The sequence below is a fragment of the Phyllobates terribilis genome, unplaced genomic scaffold, assembly GCF_046119375.1.
Source record: "Phyllobates terribilis strain yellow unplaced genomic scaffold, ASM4611937v1 Scaffold_13__5_contigs__length_258822181, whole genome shotgun sequence".
NCBI classification, from domain to species: Eukaryota; Metazoa; Chordata; class Amphibia; order Anura; family Dendrobatidae; genus Phyllobates; species Phyllobates terribilis.
Genome location: NW_027362773.1, coordinates 44,969,883 through 44,990,911, shown reverse-complemented (window position 1 = coordinate 44,990,911; position 21,029 = coordinate 44,969,883). Strand labels below are relative to the sequence as shown.

At 46.0% G+C, this 21,029-nt stretch overlaps 2 protein-coding genes across 9 annotated transcripts in view; one reads left to right on the top strand and one right to left on the bottom strand.

Annotated features, from left to right (window-relative positions):
- METTL15 (methyltransferase 15, mitochondrial 12S rRNA N4-cytidine) overlaps positions 1 to 12,049 on the bottom strand; it is a 410,148-nt gene extending 398,099 nt beyond the window's left edge. For 2 of the 7 annotated variants that reach the window (XM_073658073.1, XM_073658071.1), the window contains exons 1-2: positions 11,778 to 12,043; positions 8,877 to 9,138 (exon numbers count right to left, since the gene is read on the bottom strand). Coding sequence is in view for 1 of the 7 variants with exons in the window: in XM_073658071.1 (XP_073514172.1) it covers positions 8,877 to 8,886 (10 nt within the window). In the remaining 6 variants the exon portion in view is untranslated. Of the gene's footprint in view, positions 1 to 8,876; positions 9,139 to 11,777 lie in introns of all 7 variants that reach the window. The other 5 variants (XM_073658074.1, XM_073658077.1, XM_073658072.1 and 2 more) reach the window with 3 other exon arrangements.
- KIF18A (kinesin family member 18A) overlaps positions 11,858 to 21,029 on the top strand; it is a 160,118-nt gene continuing 150,946 nt past the window's right edge. Inside the window, exon 1 of one of the 2 annotated variants that reach the window (XM_073658069.1) lies at positions 11,858 to 12,139. The gene's annotated coding sequence lies outside the window, so the exon portion shown is untranslated. Of the gene's footprint in view, positions 12,153 to 21,029 lie in introns of both variants that reach the window. The other variant, XM_073658070.1, reaches the window with a different exon arrangement.

The following is a 21,029-nucleotide window of genomic DNA, read 5'->3' as shown; positions in this document are numbered from 1 at the left end:
GGGCCTAGAATGTGGCTTTTTAAAACACTGAAGTAATCATTCATTGGCTAATTCATGTCACATGGGCACCGGCAATTAATCACAGGAGAATCTCTTTTGTGATTTACCACAAGTGAGTCAAAATGTGTTTCCATAGTATATTAATGCAAAGGGTGCCAATACCAGCGTCATAGCAAGCTTTAGGTTTTTCTATTTTTCCCTCCCATTGTTTTTGGTTTTAAATTATTATTTATCATTTTCTCTTTTGTATTTAACATGAGTGCTCTATACAAAAAACTGTTTCACTTGATTCGTTTTTTTCAGGAGATATTCCACATTATGTACTTAAACTTCATGGGTGCCAATAACAATGAGCAGGACTGTAGATTACTATGGGTACAAGTTCTATCCATGAATCAAAAGATAACAGGGACATGGAAAAAGTAATGTTTGAATGAACCCTTAGATAGCTTGTCCCACTGAAATCAGGGTTTGGCCAAAGTTCATCCGAACATTCATGTGTGGCTATCTTTAGTCATGTACTTTACTGTGATGTTGTGACTGGAGAGATTTGGAGGAGACAGTGATGGGGATCAGTGAGACAGTAGACATGATGGGTAGATAATTTCACTCATCCTATTAAAGATTCCGTATACTGTATACCATTGGGTTCTGGAAGTTCACAACTGTGCTAATTTCATAACCCCCAGGGTATGCATTTGGATGCAGCACTCTGGCTGATAGTGGAGCATTCCAGCACAACAGACAAGAAACGGATTCCGAAGAAGTTTCAGAGGTGTCAATGATATCTGCCAACTCTTCTTGGAGTTTGAAGGATTTGAGAGTTGGCAAGTATTAAAAGGGCTATTCAGGACATGAGGAGAACCTTTCCTTAGGCTAGGTAAGCAATATCCGATTAACTCCCACCAGACACCTTCTCTAATCAGATGATTTCTGGAGCTACAGCACCAAAGGTTCTCCGCACACGGTAGCTCAGCTCTTATTGAAGTCAATGGTAAATGACCTGCAGAAGCCAAAAATGGCCACTACCAATGTACAGAGCTGGAATGTACTGGTCTTTCATCAGTCTGAGCATGTTACACTGGCCACATTATGGAATAGTGGCTGCAGAGCTGAGGACAAAGTAGTTTTTATTTTTTAATTTCTTTTCTCTGTTATGAAGAGATTAGCTTGTAAAGTTTAGGTTATCATTTATCTAAAGCCCCCATCTCACATAGCGAGATCGCTGCTGTGTCACGGTTTTGGTGACGCAACAGTGACCTCACCAGCGATGTCGCTATGTGTGACACTTTGCAGCGATCAGGCCCCTGCTGTGAGGTCGCTGATCGCTGCAGAATGTCCTGGACAATTTTTTGGTCTTTGCCCTCCCGCTGGTCAGCACACATCGCTGTGTGTGACCAGCGATCAGGCTGTTAACCATGATAAACAGCGCGTTACTAGGGGCACATGCACACCTAGTAACCCGCTGTTTATCATGGTTACCACTCTGCTACGGTGAGCAGTAACCTCCCACTCACTGTAGCAGAGTGGTAACCATGATAAACAGCGGGTTACTAGGTGTGCGTGTGCCCCTAGTAACCCGATGTTTATCATGGTTACCAGCCTGCTCCTGCTTCAGCAGGCTGGTAACCAGGAGCAGGACATCGTGGAAAGATTCTTTCCACGATGTCGCTGCTCCCCTGATCGCTGGTGAGCCTGCCTGTTTGACAGCTCACAAGCGATCACATAGCGACGCAGCAACGATCCCTGACAGGTCGTATCGTTGTCGGGATCACTGTAGAGTCGCTATGTGTGACGGGGCCTTAAGAGAACAAAGCAGCCTTTCTCTGCATGACGTGTTTGTAATGGCTCACAGCTCTGCCCTAGTCATCCCCTGCTGTAGATGCCAGCAGGGCGGAGAGCAGAGCTGAGTGTCATTACATGTCTCACAGGAAGAAGCCGGCTCGGACCTTCTCTGGGAGTTGGGCTTTTTTTACCAGCATGATACCTCCTGCTAACGATTGGTCAATGTCATGCAGGGGAAAAGGTAGACGCTCCCAGAGATGAATCTCTGCTAAAGACCAGGTATTAACGTTAATTATAACCTAAACTTTACAAGCTAGTATCTCCACAACGGAAAGGAGAAATTACAAAATAAAAACTACGTTTCACTCAGCTCCGCAGCCACTATTCCATGATGTGGCCAGTTTAACATGCTCAAACTGGTGAAAGGAGTTATCAACTATTTTAATGACTTTATTTATGGGCCTGGAGTGGTATAAATATAAGGCTATGTGCCCACGATGCAGAAATGCTCCGGATTTTTCCTGAGCGTTTTTGCATCTCCCTGGCAGAAAAAACGCATGCGGATGTGAAGCGTTTTGATCATGCGATTTCGCATGCGGGTTGTCCAGCGCTTTCCAAGCGATTTTAGCATCACTTGGAAAAGTGCTTGTGACAACTTGGTCAAACTATATAAATCCATGCAACCGGCATGGATTTTATATAGTGTGACCAAGTTAGTTAAAAAAAAAGAATAAAAATGGTAAAAAATAATAAAAAAAAAAAAAAAAACATTATACTCACCTTCCGATGTCCCCCGGTCTCCTTATCCGATGAGTCTGGTCTCCCCGGTGTCTCGCGGTTGTGTAAAAGGACCTTCGATAACGTCAAATAGTCATGTGACAGGTCACGCGACCGCCGACGTCAGCGGTCGCATGACCCGTCACATGACTATATGACGTCATGGCAGGTCCTTTTAGACCATCGTGAGCTGCCGGGGAGCCAGGACGGATCGCTATGGAGACCGGGGGTCATCAGAAGGTAAGTATAATGTATATTTTTTATTTTAAATTCTTATTTTTTTATTTTTACAGGTACTATGGTACCTGGGTCTGGTTGAGAGTCTCCTCTTCTCCAAACCCGGGTACCATCCGCACATTGAATCGCTTAATATCCGCATGTGCACATGTAATCATGCGGATATTAAGCGATTCAATGCAAGTCAATGGCGGCGAAAACGCCACGATTACGCAAAATAATTGGTAGTGCTGCGGATTTTTCCGCAGTGATAATCCGCAGTGGAAATTTCCGCAGTATGTGCACAGCACAGGCGGATTATCATTGGGGAACATGGCAGACCTTCTACCAAACGTTTTTTTAAGCATTTCTGCGGCAGAATTGCCGCTGTGGAAACGCTTAAAAAAAAAACGCGAAGTGGGCACACAGCCTAAAAGAAATTAATACTCACTTACCATCCACCGCTGGTCTCCTGCTACAGCCATTGATTGTCTACAGCCCTGACATTGTGTCCCTGCCAGAATACAGATTGGGCCATATTCATCATTTGCAATTTATTACTTTTCTTTTTTTTGTCTTGTGGTGTTCGACAACATTTTTTTTGTGCCAAATGCTTCAAAATAGCGCAGAGTTCATGAATTTGGACAAAATACAAAAAGTCTTTGTCTTAAAACAAGTTTTTTGCGACATTTTGGCACCGAAAGTTGAAAATATTTTAAAGTGTTGCAAAAACGCTCCAAATTGAAAACTTCTCCAGAAAATTGATTCCAGTGGGAACTGGAGGGCGATGTACTAAAAAAAATCATCACAAAAGGAAGCAGCCATATTTACCAACAGCAAGGCACAATAATAATGCACTACAGACCCCTGTAATAAAGGCTGAGGCCGCAGATTACTGAGGAAACAGATGTTTTTTTAATTTTATGTCCTTTTCGTTCCTTTGAATTTTAGAGAAGACTTTCAAAAAAGTGAGGACCTTGACATAAGTTGCATGTTTGAGTATTTTGTCCAAATATCAACCAATACCTCATTTGTTCTATACATCTTTTTGCTGCACATTTCTCATCTATTTGCAGGATGCAGCCAGGCCGTTTAGCATTGCCTTGAATAATTGGGGCGTTTGTCTTGTGGGGTGCTCTTATAGGATGCTGGGCAGCCCGCCTGATCTAATAGTATGGGCGCCACCAATAGGTTGTAAGTCAGACACTGTGCATCACATATCTGTGTGACCGGCGCCTTATCCCTGTGTGCAGTTATAATACTGGGAGACCACCTTATCCAAGAATGGTGGGTGAGGGGCTGCTGCATCAGTAATCTGCACCTGTGCCGCCTCTGCATTTATCGTGGGGGTCTGCTGCATCCTGCAATGCATCAATATTGTGTCTTTGTGTCAGTAAATATGGCTGCCTTTTCTCTATGATGTTTTTTTAATTTTATGTTGTTTTTGGTTAGTTGCTTAAAACATCTGGATAAGCAAAGTTGTCGAGGAGAAATAAAAAAAGACTAAGTTTTTTTTTTTTTTTTTTAAAGTAGCGCAAATTGTATAGAGAATATGGTGTATATAATAAAGCCACTAAAAAGGAGCAAATACCTCCAGAAAACTGGAGAAACTGCAATGATGGATCAGAACCATTGTTCTCTCTGGCTCGAACAGAAATTCAAGACTACAAAGGGGTGGCGCTGGTCCGCTAGATGAAGACACCATCCTGGGCCTATTAATGACAGCATTAAAGGGAATCTGTCACCAGACTGCCACCTAATCTGAGAGCAGCATAACGTAAAGGCAGAGACTCTGATTCCATTGATGTGGACTACTTGCTATAGTTTTGATAAAATCACAGTTTTATCAGCAGGGGATTATCACTAGCGGACTAGTAAACCTGCTGCCAGGTAGTCCTCCATGCTCATGCACACAGTGTAGACAGAAAGCTGCCAATCAGTGGTGTGGGCGGGTTACACAGAGCTCAGCATTCAGAGAACTGCTAGATCTGCAGAAGATAAAACAGGGATTTTATTAAAATTACAGCACCTAGCAAATGACATATTGCTGTAATCAGGGTCTCTGCCTCTACAGCATGCTGCTCTTAGGTGAAGTATCAAAAATCTGGTGACACATTCCCTTTAAACTAGTTGACATCTTTACCTTGTGGCCACCATGGGATGTGCACACCGCTGACTGGTGAAGGTGCTAACTCTTGGGGCTCGTTCACATGATTACATTTTCAGTCTGAGTGCTGTCCGTGAAAAAAACGTACATTACTTGGACCAATGTTATTCAATGAGGCAGTGCACATGAGCAATTTTTTTTTCAGCAACCAATGTGCATGTGAAAAAAAGAAAAGAAATGCTTCTGTAAATCGGATGAGACTCACCCATTGAAGTCTAAGGGAGTGCTAAAAAAATAAAATAAATCAGGTAACAAACAGAGCTACAGTATAGCATCCATTTTTATGGATACATTACAATTCTGTAAAACAGGAAACTGTAAAAGGTTAATAACTGCTGATGTTAAAAAAATGGATTGTATACAGACTGCACACGGATGACAAGTGAGAAAAAAAATGAGTTTTCTGAATAAAACTCTGAACGATATTTTATATGCTTGAGTGAACCTGACATTGATGTCCTGGACAAGCGGCTATTAACACAGTAAGGTTGGCTAAAGCCATGGTTTCAGCAGCTCAGGCCAACCACCTAATGTGTATAACAGTGTATGAACAGTCGACCAGCGGCAGATGTTGGTCATATTGGAACATGTCACTCAATAGTTGTAGGTGACAAGCAGCAGCTAGCAATGTTTGTTAGCAGCGTTTTACCCTCTTCGTATGGAGAACAGATGTATTCTGTGCTGAGCTGATCATACATGTGTATGGGGAGGTCAGCAACAATAGCCACCCATATACGATAAACGTCCAGGTGGTCTGTGATCTACTCCGCAGTGACGATCTAAACCATCAATGCATAGCGGAGCAGCAACCATGCATCTGTGGGAGCAAGGAGCCGACAGACACACACAGACAAACTCCACAAAGACAAGGTTTGATAGGCTATGTTCACATATCTTAGTTTTTTCAGTATTTTTTTATGCTTTTTTTAATGCAAATTTTCAGGGGCGTTTTACAGTACCAGCAAAGTCTATGAGATTCCAGAAATCTCATGCACACATGTTTTTTTTTTTTAATGAGTAATTTGTGCTTTGCATGTTTTTTTTGCAGAATAGAGCATGTCACTTCCTTATGTTTTTTCTGCGTTTTTATTAGCGGTTTTCACCCATTAAAAGTGTGTAGTGAAAAAATGCCTAGAGTGAACATAACCATCAGGTATTGCTCCGTTTTTAGTGAAAATAAGTAAGTACAGCAGTATGTTAAAACACATTTTTGTGATTTTATCATCTTGTCTTGGTCACTGAGATGGCAGTTTGTATTAGGAGAGTTTAATTAAATTAGTGAAGTGTACAGTGTAAACATTGTCTGTGCTAGGTGTGAGATTGAACAATACTTGTGGCTCAGGGAGGTGTGAAATTGAACAATGCCATGAGCAACTCAATGGCAGACCCCATAGAGTGAAAGTAAATAGTGTCATACAAACTCAATGCACTGCCAAAGTCTTAGGCAAACTATTACTGAACAATTCACCTCCTCCACTGTTACATTTGTAATTCTGGTTAATATGGTTTCACATCAGTCTTGCATTGGTGACCTGTGTTCATGCTTCTGTGGTGGAAGCAAAGCTGATCTTTGGAATCCTGAAAAACGCACAAAAACCTCCGTTTTTAATGTAGCGTCTTTCCTGCCAAGAGATCAGGTTTTGCTGCAGAAAAAAAAAAAAACCGCTGAAAAAACACACAATGTGTGAACATAGCCTTACAGTTTCTGCCTTCCCAAGTACTGTATACACAGCACTGAATAAGTAATAGGAAGGGCTAATGGCACTTCCTCCACCGGACCCAGAAATCATGTGATTAGAGTGTAGGTAGTGAGTTGGAGCTGCTGGGGTCTAACAGACCCATTCATCTCTGCTACGCACCCTGGAAGCTTCATTTCTCCTGTAACTGGGGCAATTATACCAGACCTAGTTACAGAGGAAATCTATATATCTATATACACACACACACGCCTTCTCATTTAAAGATTTTTCTGTATTTTCATGACTATGAAAATTGTACATTCACACTGAAGGCATCAAAACTATGAATTAACACATGTGGAATTATATACTTAACAAAAAAGTGTGAAACAACTGAAAATATGTCTTATATTCTAGGTTCTTCAAAGTAGCCACCTTTTGCTTTGATGACTGCTTTGCACACTCTTGGCATTCTCTTGATGAGCTTCAAGAGGTAGTCACCGGAAATGGTCTTCCAACAATCTTGAAGGAGTTCCCAGAGATGCTTAGCACTTGTTGGCCCTTTTGCCTTCACTCTGCGGTCCAGCTCACCCCAAACCATCACGATTGGGTTCAGGTCTGGTGACTGTGGCGGTCATCTGGCGTAGCACCCCATCACTCTCCTTCTTGGTCAAATAGCCCTTACACAGCCCGGAGGTGTGTTTGGGGTCATTGTCCTGTTGAAAAATAAATGATGGTCCAACTAAACGCAAACCGGATGGAATAGCATGCCGCTGAAAGATGCTGTGGTAGCCATGCTGGTTCAGTATGCCTTCAATTTTTAATAAATCCCCAACAGTGTCACCAGCAAAGCACCCCCACACCATCACACCTCCTCCTCCATGCTTCATGGTGGGAACCAGGCATGTAGAGTCCATGCGTTCACCTTTTCTGCGTCGCACAAAGACACGGTGGTTGGAACCAAAGACCTCAAATTTGGACTCATCAGACCAAAGCACAGATTTCCACTGGTCTAATGTCCATTCCTTGTGTTCTTTAGCCCAAACCAGTCTCTTCTGCTTGTTGTCTGTCCTTAGCAGTGGTTTCCTAGCAGCTATTTTACCATGAAGGCCGGCTGCACAAAGTCTCCTCTTAACAGTTGTTGTAGAGATGTGTCTGCTGCTAGAACTCTGTGTGGCATTGACCTGGTCTCTAATCTGAGCTGCTGTTAATCTGCGATTTCTGAGGCTGGTGACTCGGATAAACTTATCCTCAGAAGCAGAGGTGACTCTTGGTCTTCCTTTCCTGGGGCGGTCCTGATGAGAGCCAGTTTCTTTGTAGCGCTTGATGGTTTTTGCAACTGCACTTGGGGACACTTTCAAAGTTTGCCCAATTTTTCGCACTGACTGACCTTCATTTCTTAAAGTAATGATTGCCACTCGTTTTTCTTTACTTAGAATTTGTATTATGGCAAGAAAAAAGCAGCTAACAGTCTATTCAGTAGGACTATCAGCTGTGTATCCACCTGACTTCTGCGCAACACAACTGATGGTCCCAACCCCATTTATAAGGCAAGAAATCCCACTTATTAAACCTGACAGGGCACACCTGTGAAGTGAAGACCATTTCTGGTGACTACCTCTTGAAGCTCATCAAGAGAATGCCAAGAGTGTGCAAAGCAGTCATCAAAGCAAAAGGTGGCTACTTTGAAGAACCTAGAATATAAGAAATATTTTCAGTTGTTTCACACTTTTTTGTTAAGTATATAATTCCACATGTGTTAATTCATAGTTTTGATGCCTTCAGTGTGAATGTACAATTTTCATAGTCCTGAAAATACAGAAAAAAAATCTTTAAATGAGAAGGTATGTCCAAACTTTTGGTCTGTAATAATAAATATATATATATATATATATATATATATATATATATATATATATATATATATATATATATATATATATATATATATATATATATATATATATATATATATATATATTTGTTTTTTTTTTTACAAAGTAGTATGTAAAATGTTGAAATGTCCCCCAAAGATCATTTATGACCTTATGAGGGGCACAGTGTGTGAAATACTGTAATTTCATACTTAAATAAAAATAAGTTAAAGACGCTTCTGACAAAGTCCTTTGTAACAAAAAAGGTGCAAAACAGACATATTCCAGTTAAAGCGCCACTCCAGCGTGGTTGTTTTTTATTTCAGCGCTGGAGCGGAGCCACTAATCCAAGTTCTCTGACTGTAGTAATATACTTACCAGCTGCCATCTTCTGCTCTTCCTGAGGTAATGGTCACAAGCTCTCGGTGTCAGGCTATGAGAACCTCATTCTGGTCTCGTTCTGGCTCTCATAGACTAATATTGAAAAGCGACCTCCGGCTTACCCAGCAAACACTGGAATGATCCGGCAAGACACAACCTGCAGAAGACGATCAGAGCAGCGCCAACAACAGATGAAGCCAGCGGCTGGTAAGTAAAAGACTAGGGGCAGGGAACTTACATTATTTGCACCACTCCAGCACTGAAGGGGGAAAAAAAAAGAAAAAAGGACACTGAGTGGCGCTTTAATTTTTTTTGATATTACTTATTAAGAAAAATGAGAAAGCATGAAACAAAACAAAAGCCCCATGTGTCACACATTATTGGAATTTCCAAACAAGAAATGTCCGGCTCTTTGAACTGCATGTACAAAAAAAAAAAATAATTACTTGATCAGGAAAAAACAACTTGTACGTGAAGTAGCTGAAAGGGCTTCTGCCTTTGGGGACAAGTTTCTTTTTGTCACTAAAAGGAGAGTATTAGGGGCTGAAAGTCTTTCTTGCATTTGGGTTCCAACAACCTTTTGTCTTCTACAACCTCTGTGCTGCATTGTCTACTGCTGAAATAAGAGACCGCGGTCTGGCAACTGAGGCCGCGGTCTGGCAACTGAGGCCGCGGTCTGGCAACTGAGGCCGCGGTCTGGCAACTGAGGCCGCGTTCACAAGTTCAGTATTTGTAAGAAAAAAAAAACAGGTGTGGAACAATCAGAGGAAAAGTATAATAGAAACACGTCACCACTTCTGTATTTATCACCCACTCCTGGTTTTGGCTTACAAATACTGAAGTAAAATACTGACCATGTGAACGCGGCCTAATTCTGAGCTCCTCTCTGCTGAATTATCACCACAGTGAACTGAATGTGCAGGAAACAGATGGGGCGACATTAGTAATGACACCCAACTGCAAAAAGTATTTTTAACCCAAACTTAATTCATTTAAGTAAAAAAAAAAAAAAAAAAAAAAGACAGTCTGCCTTTCCCAAAATGGGTGACAACAGAGAACACTAGATCACTGGGTGCACTAAGAAATGAATGGTGGGCTATCAGGAGACCACAGAGCAGCCCTATGTCACAATCCATGCGGGGTCACTTTAATAAGATCTTGTCCATGCAGGACACATACCAGCGCACAGCGCCGCACACAGCACCGCACACAGCCGGCAGCGCAGCGCACAGCCGGCAGCACACAGCCGGCAGCGCCGCACACAGCCGGCAGCACACAGCCGGCAGCGCCGCACACAGCCGGCAGCACACAGCCGGCAGCGCCGCACACAGCCGGCAGCACACAGCCGGCAGCGCCGCACACAGCCGGCAGCACACAGCCGGCAGCGCCGCACACAGCCGGCAGCGCCGCACACAGCCGGCAGCGCCGCACACAGCCGGCAGCGCCGCACACAGCCGGCAGCGCACAGCCGGCAGCGCCGCACACAGCCGGCAGCGCCGCACACAGCCGGCAGCACACAGCCGGCAGCGCCGCACACAGCCGGCAGCGCCGCACACAGCCGGCAGCACACAGCCGGCAGCGCCGCACACAGCCGGCAGCACACAGCCGGCAGCGCCGCACACAGCCGGCAGCACACAGCCGGCAGCGCCGCACACAGCCGGCCGCACACAGCCGGCCGCACACAGCCGGCAGCGCCGCACACAGCCGGCCGCACACAGCCGGCCGCACACAGCCGGCCGCACACAGCCGGCCGCACACAGCCGGCCGCACACAGCCGGCCGCACACAGCCGGCAGCGCACAGCCGGCAGCGCCGCACACAGCCGGCAGCGCACAGCCGGCAGCGCCGCACACAGCCGGCAGCGCACAGCCGGCAGCGCCGCACACAGCCGGCAGCGCACAGCCGGCAGCGCCGCACACAGCCGGCAGCGCACAGCCGGCAGCGCCGCACACAGCCGGCAGCGCACAGCCGGCAGCGCCGCACACAGCCGGCAGCGCACAGCCGGCAGCGCCGCACACAGCCGGCAGCGCACAGCCGGCAGCGCCGCACACAGCCGGCAGCGCACAGCCGGCAGCGCCGCACACAGCCGGCAGCGCACAGCCGGCAGCACACAGCCGGCAGCACAGCACAGCGCCGCACACAGCCGGCAGCACAGCACAGCGCCGCACACAGCAGGCAGCACAGCACAGCGCCGCACACAGCCGGCAGCACAGCACAGAACCGCACACATACCAGCACACAGCCGGCCGCACACAGCCGGCCGCACACAGCCGGCCGCGCACAGCCGGCAGCGCACAGCCGGCAGCGCCGCACACAGCCGGCAGCGCACAGCCGGCAGCGCCGCACACAGCCGGCAGCGCACAGCCGGCAGCGCACAGCCGGCAGCGCCGCACACAGCCGGCAGCGCCGCACACAGCCGGCAGCGCACAGCCGGCAGCGCCGCACACAGCCGGCAGCGCACAGCCGGCAGCGCACAGCCGGCAGCGCACAGCCGGCAGCGCCGCACACAGCCGGCAGCGCACAGCCGGCAGCGCACAGCCGGCAGCGCCGCACACAGCCGGCAGCGCACAGCCGGCAGCGCCGCACACAGCCGGCAGCGCACAGCCGGCAGCGCCGCACACAGCCGGCAGCGCACAGCCGGCAGCGCCGCACACAGCCGGCAGCGCACAGCCGGCAGCGCCGCACACAGCCGGCAGCGCACAGCCGGCAGCGCCGCACACAGCCGGCAGCGCACAGCCGGCAGCACACAGCCGGCAGCACAGCACAGCGCCGCACACAGCCGGCAGCACAGCACAGCGCCGCACACAGCAGGCAGCACAGCACAGCGCCGCACACAGCCGGCAGCACAGCACAGAACCGCACACATACCAGCACACAGCGCCGCACACAAGCCACTTACTAGCGTGTACAGTGCCAGCCCCTGCAGAAGCCGACAGGAAGTTACTGGCACCGCTTCATGTGCTCACTCTTATTAGGACCGCACACAACAAAGCTCTAGCTCTACAGTTCCGCCTGAGCGAATGTGTTACCCACTGTCTTTCCTAACCACTATCTCCCGGCGGCAGCATCCCTGCTGCGGGCACAGGCAGGCGCGGTACTCGGCGGCAGGCTGTCACACGGAAGAGTGCATCATAGCTAACCGCCCGAGAAGGACGAGCGGAGGCCACGCCCACCGGATACGTCACGGCGGCTGCTGACTGGAGGCCGCGGCGGTAACGTCTGCAGGCGCCGGATTTGAAAGCTATACAGAGGCGGCAATAAGTGAGTAATACCGGTATGTGCGGGGCATACCCTGCCCGGGGGTGGGGAGGGGGCGAGAGGGCAGCACTCAGCGGGGGAGCTGTGTACATACGTGTATATATACAGGAATGGCCCTGTGTATAGCACCGGTCTGTGTATATAGTAATGGGGTCGTGTATATAGCATCGGGGTGTGTATACAGGAATGGGTCCGTGTATATAGCATCGGGGTGTGTATATAGTAATGGCCCTGTGTATAGCACCGGTCTGTGTATACAGGAATGGGGCCGTGTATATAGCATCGGGGTGTGTATACAGGAATGGGGCCGTGTATATAGCATCGGGGTGTGTATACAGGAATGGGGCCGTGTATATATAGCATCGGGGTGTGTATACAGAAATGGGGCTGTGTATATAGCATCGGGGTGTGTATACCGGAATGGGGCCGTATATATAGCATTTGGGTTTTGTATACAGGAATGGGGCTGTGTATACAGGAATGGGGCCGTATATATAGCATTGGGGTGTGTATACAGGAATGGGGCTGTGTATATAGCATCAGGGTGTGTATACCGGAATGGGGCCGTATATATAGCATTTGGGTTTTGTATACAGGAATGGGGCTGTGTATATAGCATCGGAGTGTGTATACAGGAATGGGGCCGTGTACATAGCATCAGGGTGTGTGTATACAGGAATGGGGCCATGTACATAGCATCGGGGTGTGTATACAGGAATGGGGCCGTGTACATAGCATCGGGGTGTGTATACAGGAATGGGGCCGTGTACATAGCATCGGGGTGTGTATACAGGAATGGGGCCGTGTACATAGCATCGGGGTGTGTATACAGGAATGGGGCCGTGTACATAGCATCGGGGTGTGTATACAGGAATGGGGCCGTGTACATAGCATCGGGGTGTGTATACAGGAATGGGGCCGTGTACATAGCATCGGGGTGTGTATACAGGAATGGGGCTGTGTACATAGCATCGGGGTGTGTATACAGGAATGGGGCTTTGTATATAGCATCGGGCTCCGGGCTGTGTATACAGGAATGGGGCTGTGTACATAGCATCTGGGTGTGTATACAGGAATGGGGCCGTGTACATAGCATCGGGCTGTGTATACAGGAATGGGGCCGTGTACATAGCATCGGGCTGTGTATACAGGAATGGGGCCGTGTACATAGCATCGGGGTGTGTATACAGGAATGGGGCCGTGTACATAGCATCGGGGTGTGTATACAGGAATGGGGCCGTGTACATAGCATCGGGGTGTATATACAGGAATGGGGCTGTGTACATAGCATCGGGGTGTGTATACAGGAATGGGGCTGTATACATAGCACCGCGCTGTGTGTATACCTGAATGGATGTGTGTACAGGAATGGGGCCGTGTACCTATAGCATTTGTCTGTGCATTTTAGTAAAGGAAACTGCTGTGTACATTATGTGGCTGTATACATGTGTGTATCAGACTGGTATGTATGTATAGCTGTACACACACAGCCCCATAACTGTATGCACATCAGTCCTGTATACAGATATAGATCTGTATACACGTATATAGTGTGTGTATAATTAATATATATAGTACAGACCAAAAGTTTGGACACACCTTCTCATTTAAAGATTTTTCTGTATTTTCATGACTTTGAAAATTGTACATTCACACTGAAGGCATCAAAACTATGAATTAACACATGTGGAATTATATACGTAACAAAAAAGTGTGAAACAACTGAAAATATGTCTTCTATTCTAGGTTCTTCAAAGTAGCCACCTTTTGCTTTGATGACTGCTTTGCACACTCTTGGCATTCTCTTGATGAGCTTCAAGAGGTAGTCACCAGAAATGGTTTTCACTTCACAGGTGTGCCCTGTCAGGTTTAATAAGTGGGATTTCTTGCCTTATAAATGGGGTTGGGACCATCAGTTGTGTTGTGCAGAAGTCTGGTGGAAATACAGCTGATATTCCTACTGAATAGACTGTTAGAATTTGTATTATGGCAAGAAAAAAGCAGCTAAGTAAAGAAAAATGAGTGGCCATCATTACTTTAAGAAATGAAGGTCAGTCAGTCCGAAAAATTGTGCAAACTTTGAATGTGTCCCCAAGTGCAGTTGCAAAAACCATCAAGCGCTACAAAGAAACTGGCTCACATGAGGACCGCCCCAGGAAAGGAAGACCAAGAGTCACCTCTGCTTCTGAGGATAAGTTTATCCGAGTCACCAGCCTCCGAAATCGCAGGTTAGCAGCAGCTCAGATTAGAGACCAGGTCAATGCCACACAAAGTTCTAGCAGCAGACACATCTCTACAACAACTGTTAAGAGGAGACTTTGTGCAGCAGGCCTTCATGGTAAAATAGCTGCTAGGAAACCACTGCTAAGGACAGGCAACAAGCAGAAGAGACTTGTTTGGGCTAAAGAACACAAGGAATGGACATTAGACCAGTGGAAATTTGTGCTTTGGTCTGATGAGTCCAAATTTGAGATGTTTGGTTCCAACCACCATGTCTTTGTGCGAAGCAGAAAAGGTGAGCGGATGGACTCTACATGCCTGGTTCCCACCGTGAAGCATGGAAGAGGAGGTGTGGTGGTGTGGCGGTGCTTTGCTGGTGACACTGTTGGGGATTTATTCAAAATTGAAAGCATACTGAACCAGCATGGCTACCATAGCATCTTACAGCGGCATGCTATTCCATCCAGTTTGCGTTTAGTTGGACCATCATTTATTTTTCAACAGGACAATGACCCCAAACAAACCTCCAGGCTGTGTAAGGGCTATTTGACCAAGAAGGAGAGTGATGGGGTGCTACACCAGATGACCTGGCCTCCACAGTCACCAGACCTGAACCCAATCGAGATGGTTTGGGGTGAGCTGGACCGCAGAGTGAAGGCAAAAGGGCCAACAAGTGCTAAGCGTCTCTAGGAACTCCTTCAAGATTGTTGGAAGACCATCTCCGGTGACTACCTCTTGAAGCTCATCAAGAGAATGTCAAGAGTGTGCAAAGCAGTCATCAAAGCAAAAGGTGGCTACTTTGAAGAACCTAGAATATAAGACATATTTTCAGTTGTTTCACACTTTTTTGTTAAGTATATACAGTGCCTACAAGTAGTATTCAACCCCCTGCAGATTTAGCTGGTTTGATAAGATGCAAATAAGTTATAGCCTTCAAACTGCAAACGAGAGTAGGTTTTATGAACAGAAGCATAAATCTTGCAAACCAAAAAGTTATGTTGCTCAGTTGAATTTTATTAAATTTTAAACATAAAAGTGTGGGTCAATTATTATACAACCCCTATGTTTAATATTTTGTGGAATAACCCTTGTTTGCAATTACAGCTAATAATCGTCTTTTATAAGACCTGATCAGGCCGGCACAGGTCTGTGGAGTTATCTTGGCCCACTCCTCCATGCAGATCTTCTCCAAGTTATCTAGGTTCTTTGGGTGTCTCATGTGGACTTTATTCTTGAGCTCCTTCCACAAGTTTTCAATTGGGTTAAGGTCAGGAGACTGACTAGGCCACTCCAACACCTTGACTTTTTCCCTCTTGAACCAGGCCTTGGTTTTCTTGGCTGTGTGCTTTGGGTCGTTGTCTTGTTGGAAGATGAAATTACGACCCATCTTAAGATCCTTGATGGAGGAGCGGAGGTTCTTGGCCAAAATCTCCAGGTAGGCCGTGCTATCCATCTTCCCATGGATGCGGGCCAGATGGCCAGGCCCCTTGGCAGAGAAACAGCCCCACAGCATGATGCTGCCACCACCATGCTTGACTGTAGGGATGGTATTCTTGGGGTCGTATGCAGTGCCATCCAGTCTCCAAACGTCACGTGTGTGGTTGGCACCAAAGATCTCGATCTTGGTCTCATCAGACCATAGAACCTTGAACCAGTCTGTCTCAGAGTCCTCCAAGTGATCATGAGCAAACTGTAGACGAGCCTTGACATGACGCTTTGAAAGTAAAGGTACCATACAGGCTCGTCTGGAACGGAGACCATTGCGGTGGAGTACGTTACTTATGGTATTGACTGAAACCAATGTCCCCACTGCCATGAGATCTTCCCGGAGCTCCTTCCTTGTTGTCTTTGGGTTAGCCTTGACTCTTCGGACAAGCCTGGCCTCGGCACGGGAGGACACTTTCAAAGGCTGTCCTGGCCGTGGAAGGCTAACAGTAGTTCCATAAGCCTTCCACTTACGGATGATGCTCCCAACAGTGGAGACAGGTAGGCCCAACTCCTTGGAAAGGGTTTTGTACCCCTTGCCAGCCTTGTGACCCTCCACGATCTTGTCTCTGATGGCCTTGGAATGCTCCTTTGTCTTTCCCATGTTGACCATGTCTGAGTGCTGTTCACAAGTTTGGGGAGGGTCTTAAATAGTCAGAAAAGGCTGGCAAAAGAGATCTTTAATCCACACATGTGAAGCTCATTATTCTTGGTGCCTGAACTACTTCTTAATACTTTTGGGGGACCAAACAGAATTCTTGTGGTTTGAGGGGTTGAATAATAAATGACACTCTGAATTAACTTTTAACGTTTTTAAAGAAAAAAAAAAAAAATTTGCTGCAGTGCATTTCCCACTTCCAGGCTGATCTACAGTACAAATGTCACAATGCCAAGTTAATTCCACATGTGTCAACCAGCTAAATCTGCAGGGGGTTGAATACTACTTGTAGGCACTGTAATTCATAGTTTTGATGCCTTCAGTGTGACTGTACAATTTTCAAAGTCATGAAAATACAGAAAAATCTTTAAATGAGGTGTGTCCAAACTTTTGGTCTGTACTGTATTTATTTATTTTTACACACACTGATGGTTAATATGTCAGCTGTTCGCAATGAATAATACAGAATGATGGGCATCATTGTAGACCTAAATATAGTAAAAGCTGCTGCAGAAACACAACATGAAAGTCTTTGCTTAATATATAAAGCACCAGGTGGGCGGAGACTGCTGTCACTCCCAGGGCTGTGGAGTCAGTAAGCCAAACCCCCGACTCCTCAGCCCTGGTCATTACTGAGCGTGTACATAAAGTGCAGCACAGATTCATCTCAACTAGATCAGGAACAGAACAGACATTTATAGGACATTTCATAACTTTCCCAAATTCTTATGAAAACATTTACAGCACATCCTGCACTGTACTGCTGCACAAATTCATTATATATTTTAGGAGTCCAAGTTGGTCCATTTTATACCGACTCCACCAAAATGGACACAGACTCCACAACTCCGACTCCACAGCCCTGGTGACTCCCACACCTCACACCACACCACCATATTCACTTACATCATGGTGCTGTGTTGGAGGAACAGGGTGATTTTGACCCTGTGATGTCTGGAGAAGACTAAACTATCTATCTAATCTTCCCCTCTTTGTTGCACACCATATTCTGCGTATATTATTAACCATTAAAGGGTCATTGCACTCTCACCAATCACCAGAGCAGGTCACTTTTATTCTTGTTAACGGCATTTTGTATGCTCGACCGCCGCTCCACTTGTTCTCCATGGAACCGCCAGAGACCTGCACTCATCTGTCTCCAGCCGTCACATAGAGAACAATTGCAGCAGCAGTGGAGCAAGCAAACAGCTGCTAGAAGCTAACAGGTACTAGCAATCATAGTAGGTCCCAGATTTCAGGCCCCCACTAATTTTATATATATTTTTTATATCTCCTCTTTCCAAGAGTCATAACCATTTGCTGCCAACATAACTGCGAGGGCTGAGTCTTGTTGGATGAGCTGTATTTTTAAAAAAATATATATTGAAAAGATTCTAACAGATTTTTTTTTTAAGGCGGCTAGAATGAAAAAAAAACCCCAGTAAGTATGCAGTATTTTTGGTGTATGCTGTTTTTTTTGTTGTTTTTTTTTAAGATTCATTGTGCGGTAAAAACAACACGTTAAAGGGTTTGTTTGGTAGTTTTGTAACAGTGGGATGTAAGCAATGTACAGAACAGAACAACACATCTCCATTGTTTAATGTCCACTGCTGAGCTCGGCATCTTATCGCCCTTTCAGTTATATGGCACTAAACATTGGACAAGTTTGCTTACATCAGGCTGGTCATCAATATGTACGTTCCAGACAACCCCTTCAATTTTGTTCTGTGGGTCAGTTATTATGGAGATAGCAATTTTTTTTGTTGTACTACGTTATATACAGTCATGGCTGAAAGTGATAGCACCCTTGAAATTGTACCAGAAAATGAAGTATTTCCAGGTCTCTCGTATTTGAAGGTGCCTTCTCCAACAGCAATTTTAAGATCTCTCCACGGGTGTTCAATGGGATTTCGATCCAGACTCATTGCTGGCCACTTCACAACTCTCCAGCACTTTGTTTCCATCCATTTCTGCGTGCTTATTGAAGTATATTTGAGGTCATTGTCCTGCTGGAAGACCCATGTCCTAGGACGCAAACCATATTTCTGACAATGGGAACTACATTGCGAGCCCAAATTCTTTTGGTTATCTTCAGATTTCATGATGCTTTGCGCACAATCAAGGCACCCAGTGCCAGAGGCAGCAAAACCCCAAAACTTCTTTGAATCTCCACCATGTTTGACTGTAGGTACTGTGTTATTTTCTTTGTAGGCCTCATTCCATTTTTGGTAAACAGTGGACTGGTGTGTTTTACCAAAAAGCTCCATCTTGGTCTCATCTGTCCACAAAATGCTTTTCCAGAAGGATTTTGGCAAACTGCAGCCTAGCTTTTTTATGTCTGTGTCCGCAGTGGGGTCATCCTGGGTCTCCATTGTGTTTCATTTCATTCAAATGTCGACAGATAGTTTCCACCGACACTGATGCACCCTGAGCCTGCAGGATAGCTTGAATTTCTTTGGAACTTGATTGGGGCTGCTTATCCACCATCTGTGATATCCTTCATTTCAACCTTTTATCAATTTTTCTCTGCCATCCACATCCAGGGAGATTAGCTACAGTGCCATGGGTTGTAAATTTCTTGATTATGTTGCTTACCGTGGGCAAAGGAACATCAAGATCTCTGGAGATGGACTTGTAATCTTGTGATTGTTGATACTGTTCAACTATTTTGGTTCTCAAGTCCTCAGATAGTTCTCTTTCTGTCCTCCAGTGTGGCACACACAGACACAAAATGCAAAGATTGAGTCAGCTTTTCCCCTTTTTATCTGATTTCAGGTGTGATTTTCATATTGCCCATACCTGTTAGTCGCCACAGGTGAGTTTGAATGAGCATCAGATGTTTGAAACCAAGTTGTTTATCCACAATTTTGGAAAGGTGCCAACAATTTTGCCTGGCCCATTTTTGGGGTTTTGTGTGAAATGATGTCCAATTTGCCTTTTTTTTTTTTTTTTGTTCCAATCCGCACAAAATAAATAAACGTGTATAACAAAACGTGTAATTTTAATAATTTGCTGTGAGAAAGTCTTCATTTTCTGGAACAATTTCAAGGGTGCTAACACTTAAGGCCATGCCTGTCTTGTGTGTGTGTGTGTGTGTTTAGACTTGTATATTATACTGTCGCACGTCTGTATTGCTGTTCATTGGCTTGTCAGGGTTATCCTATTGAGCCCCGCCTTACTGGCTGGGCTGTGGGGTCGGTATAAAATGGACCGACTGCGACTCCTAAAATATATAATAAATTGGGTACAGCAGTTCAATGCAGTTTGTGGGGAATATTGTTTTATAAGAATTTGGGAAAGTTATGAAATGTTCTATTCCTGATCTAAGGGTCTAGACTTTTAGCTGAGATGAATCTGTGCTACAGTAAATTTATCACTTAAACATGAGCCATGTATGTGGGAGTCGGAGTCGTGGATTCGGTGTCATGGAAATTGAGGAGTCTGAGTTGGAAGTTTGGCTTACCGAAACCACAGCCCTGCTTACTGGGGTACTAATATGGCTAACCTGGGCGCCCTAATGGGGTATCATGGTGAACAGGGTTGCTGATGGTGTGACAGGGAGAGCTTACTCCTGCTATTTAACCACTTGGATGCCGCAGTTGTTATTAAGTTAAGGCCCCGTCACACTTAGCGATGCTACAGCGATCCCGACAACGATACGACCTGTCAGAGATCTTTGCTGCGTCGCTATGTGATCGCTGGTGAGCTGTCAAACAGGCAGGCTCACCAACGATCAGGGGAGCAGCGACATCGTGGAAAGAATCTTTCCACGATGTCCTGCTCCTGGTTACCAGCCTGCTGAAGCAGGAGCCGGCTGGTAACCATGATAAACAGAGGGTTACTAGGGGCACACACGCACCTAGTAACCCGCTGTTTATCATGGTTACCACTCTGCTATGGTGAGCGGGAGGTTACCGCTCACCGTAGCAGAGTGGTAACCATGATAAACAGCGGGTTACTAAGTGCACGTGCGCCCCTAGTAACCCGCTGTTTATCATGGTTACCAGCCTGACCACTGGTCCCGCTGGTCACACACAGCGATGTGTGCTGACCAGCGGGAGGGCAAAGACCAAAAAATTGTCCAGGACATTCTGCAGCGATCAGTGACCTCACAGCAGGGGCCTGATCGCTGCAAAGTGTCACACATAGCGACATCGCTGGTGAGGTCTCGCTAGCGATCTCGCTATGTGAGACGGGAGCTTTACAGAGTTAACACTTGACATGGACTGTGGCATGTACACTGAGCCATCCGCCATAAATACATACCAAACTGGACCAGAAGTTAAAAAAAATCTAAATAAAAACATGCTACAGATAGTTTTCAACTACGGTACATTGTTGGAAAAAAAGAAAATGTATCAAAGTAATGACAAAGTATTTGATGTGCTACTTTAAGTACAGTTTGTGTGACAGAAAACCACCACTCACATCCACAGAACCAGCAAGCCAGTATACAGGAATAAACTCAACCAAAGGGGGAGAAGAGTGACCAAATATCCCAGTTCCTTCAAATAAATGCTGTACGAGTCA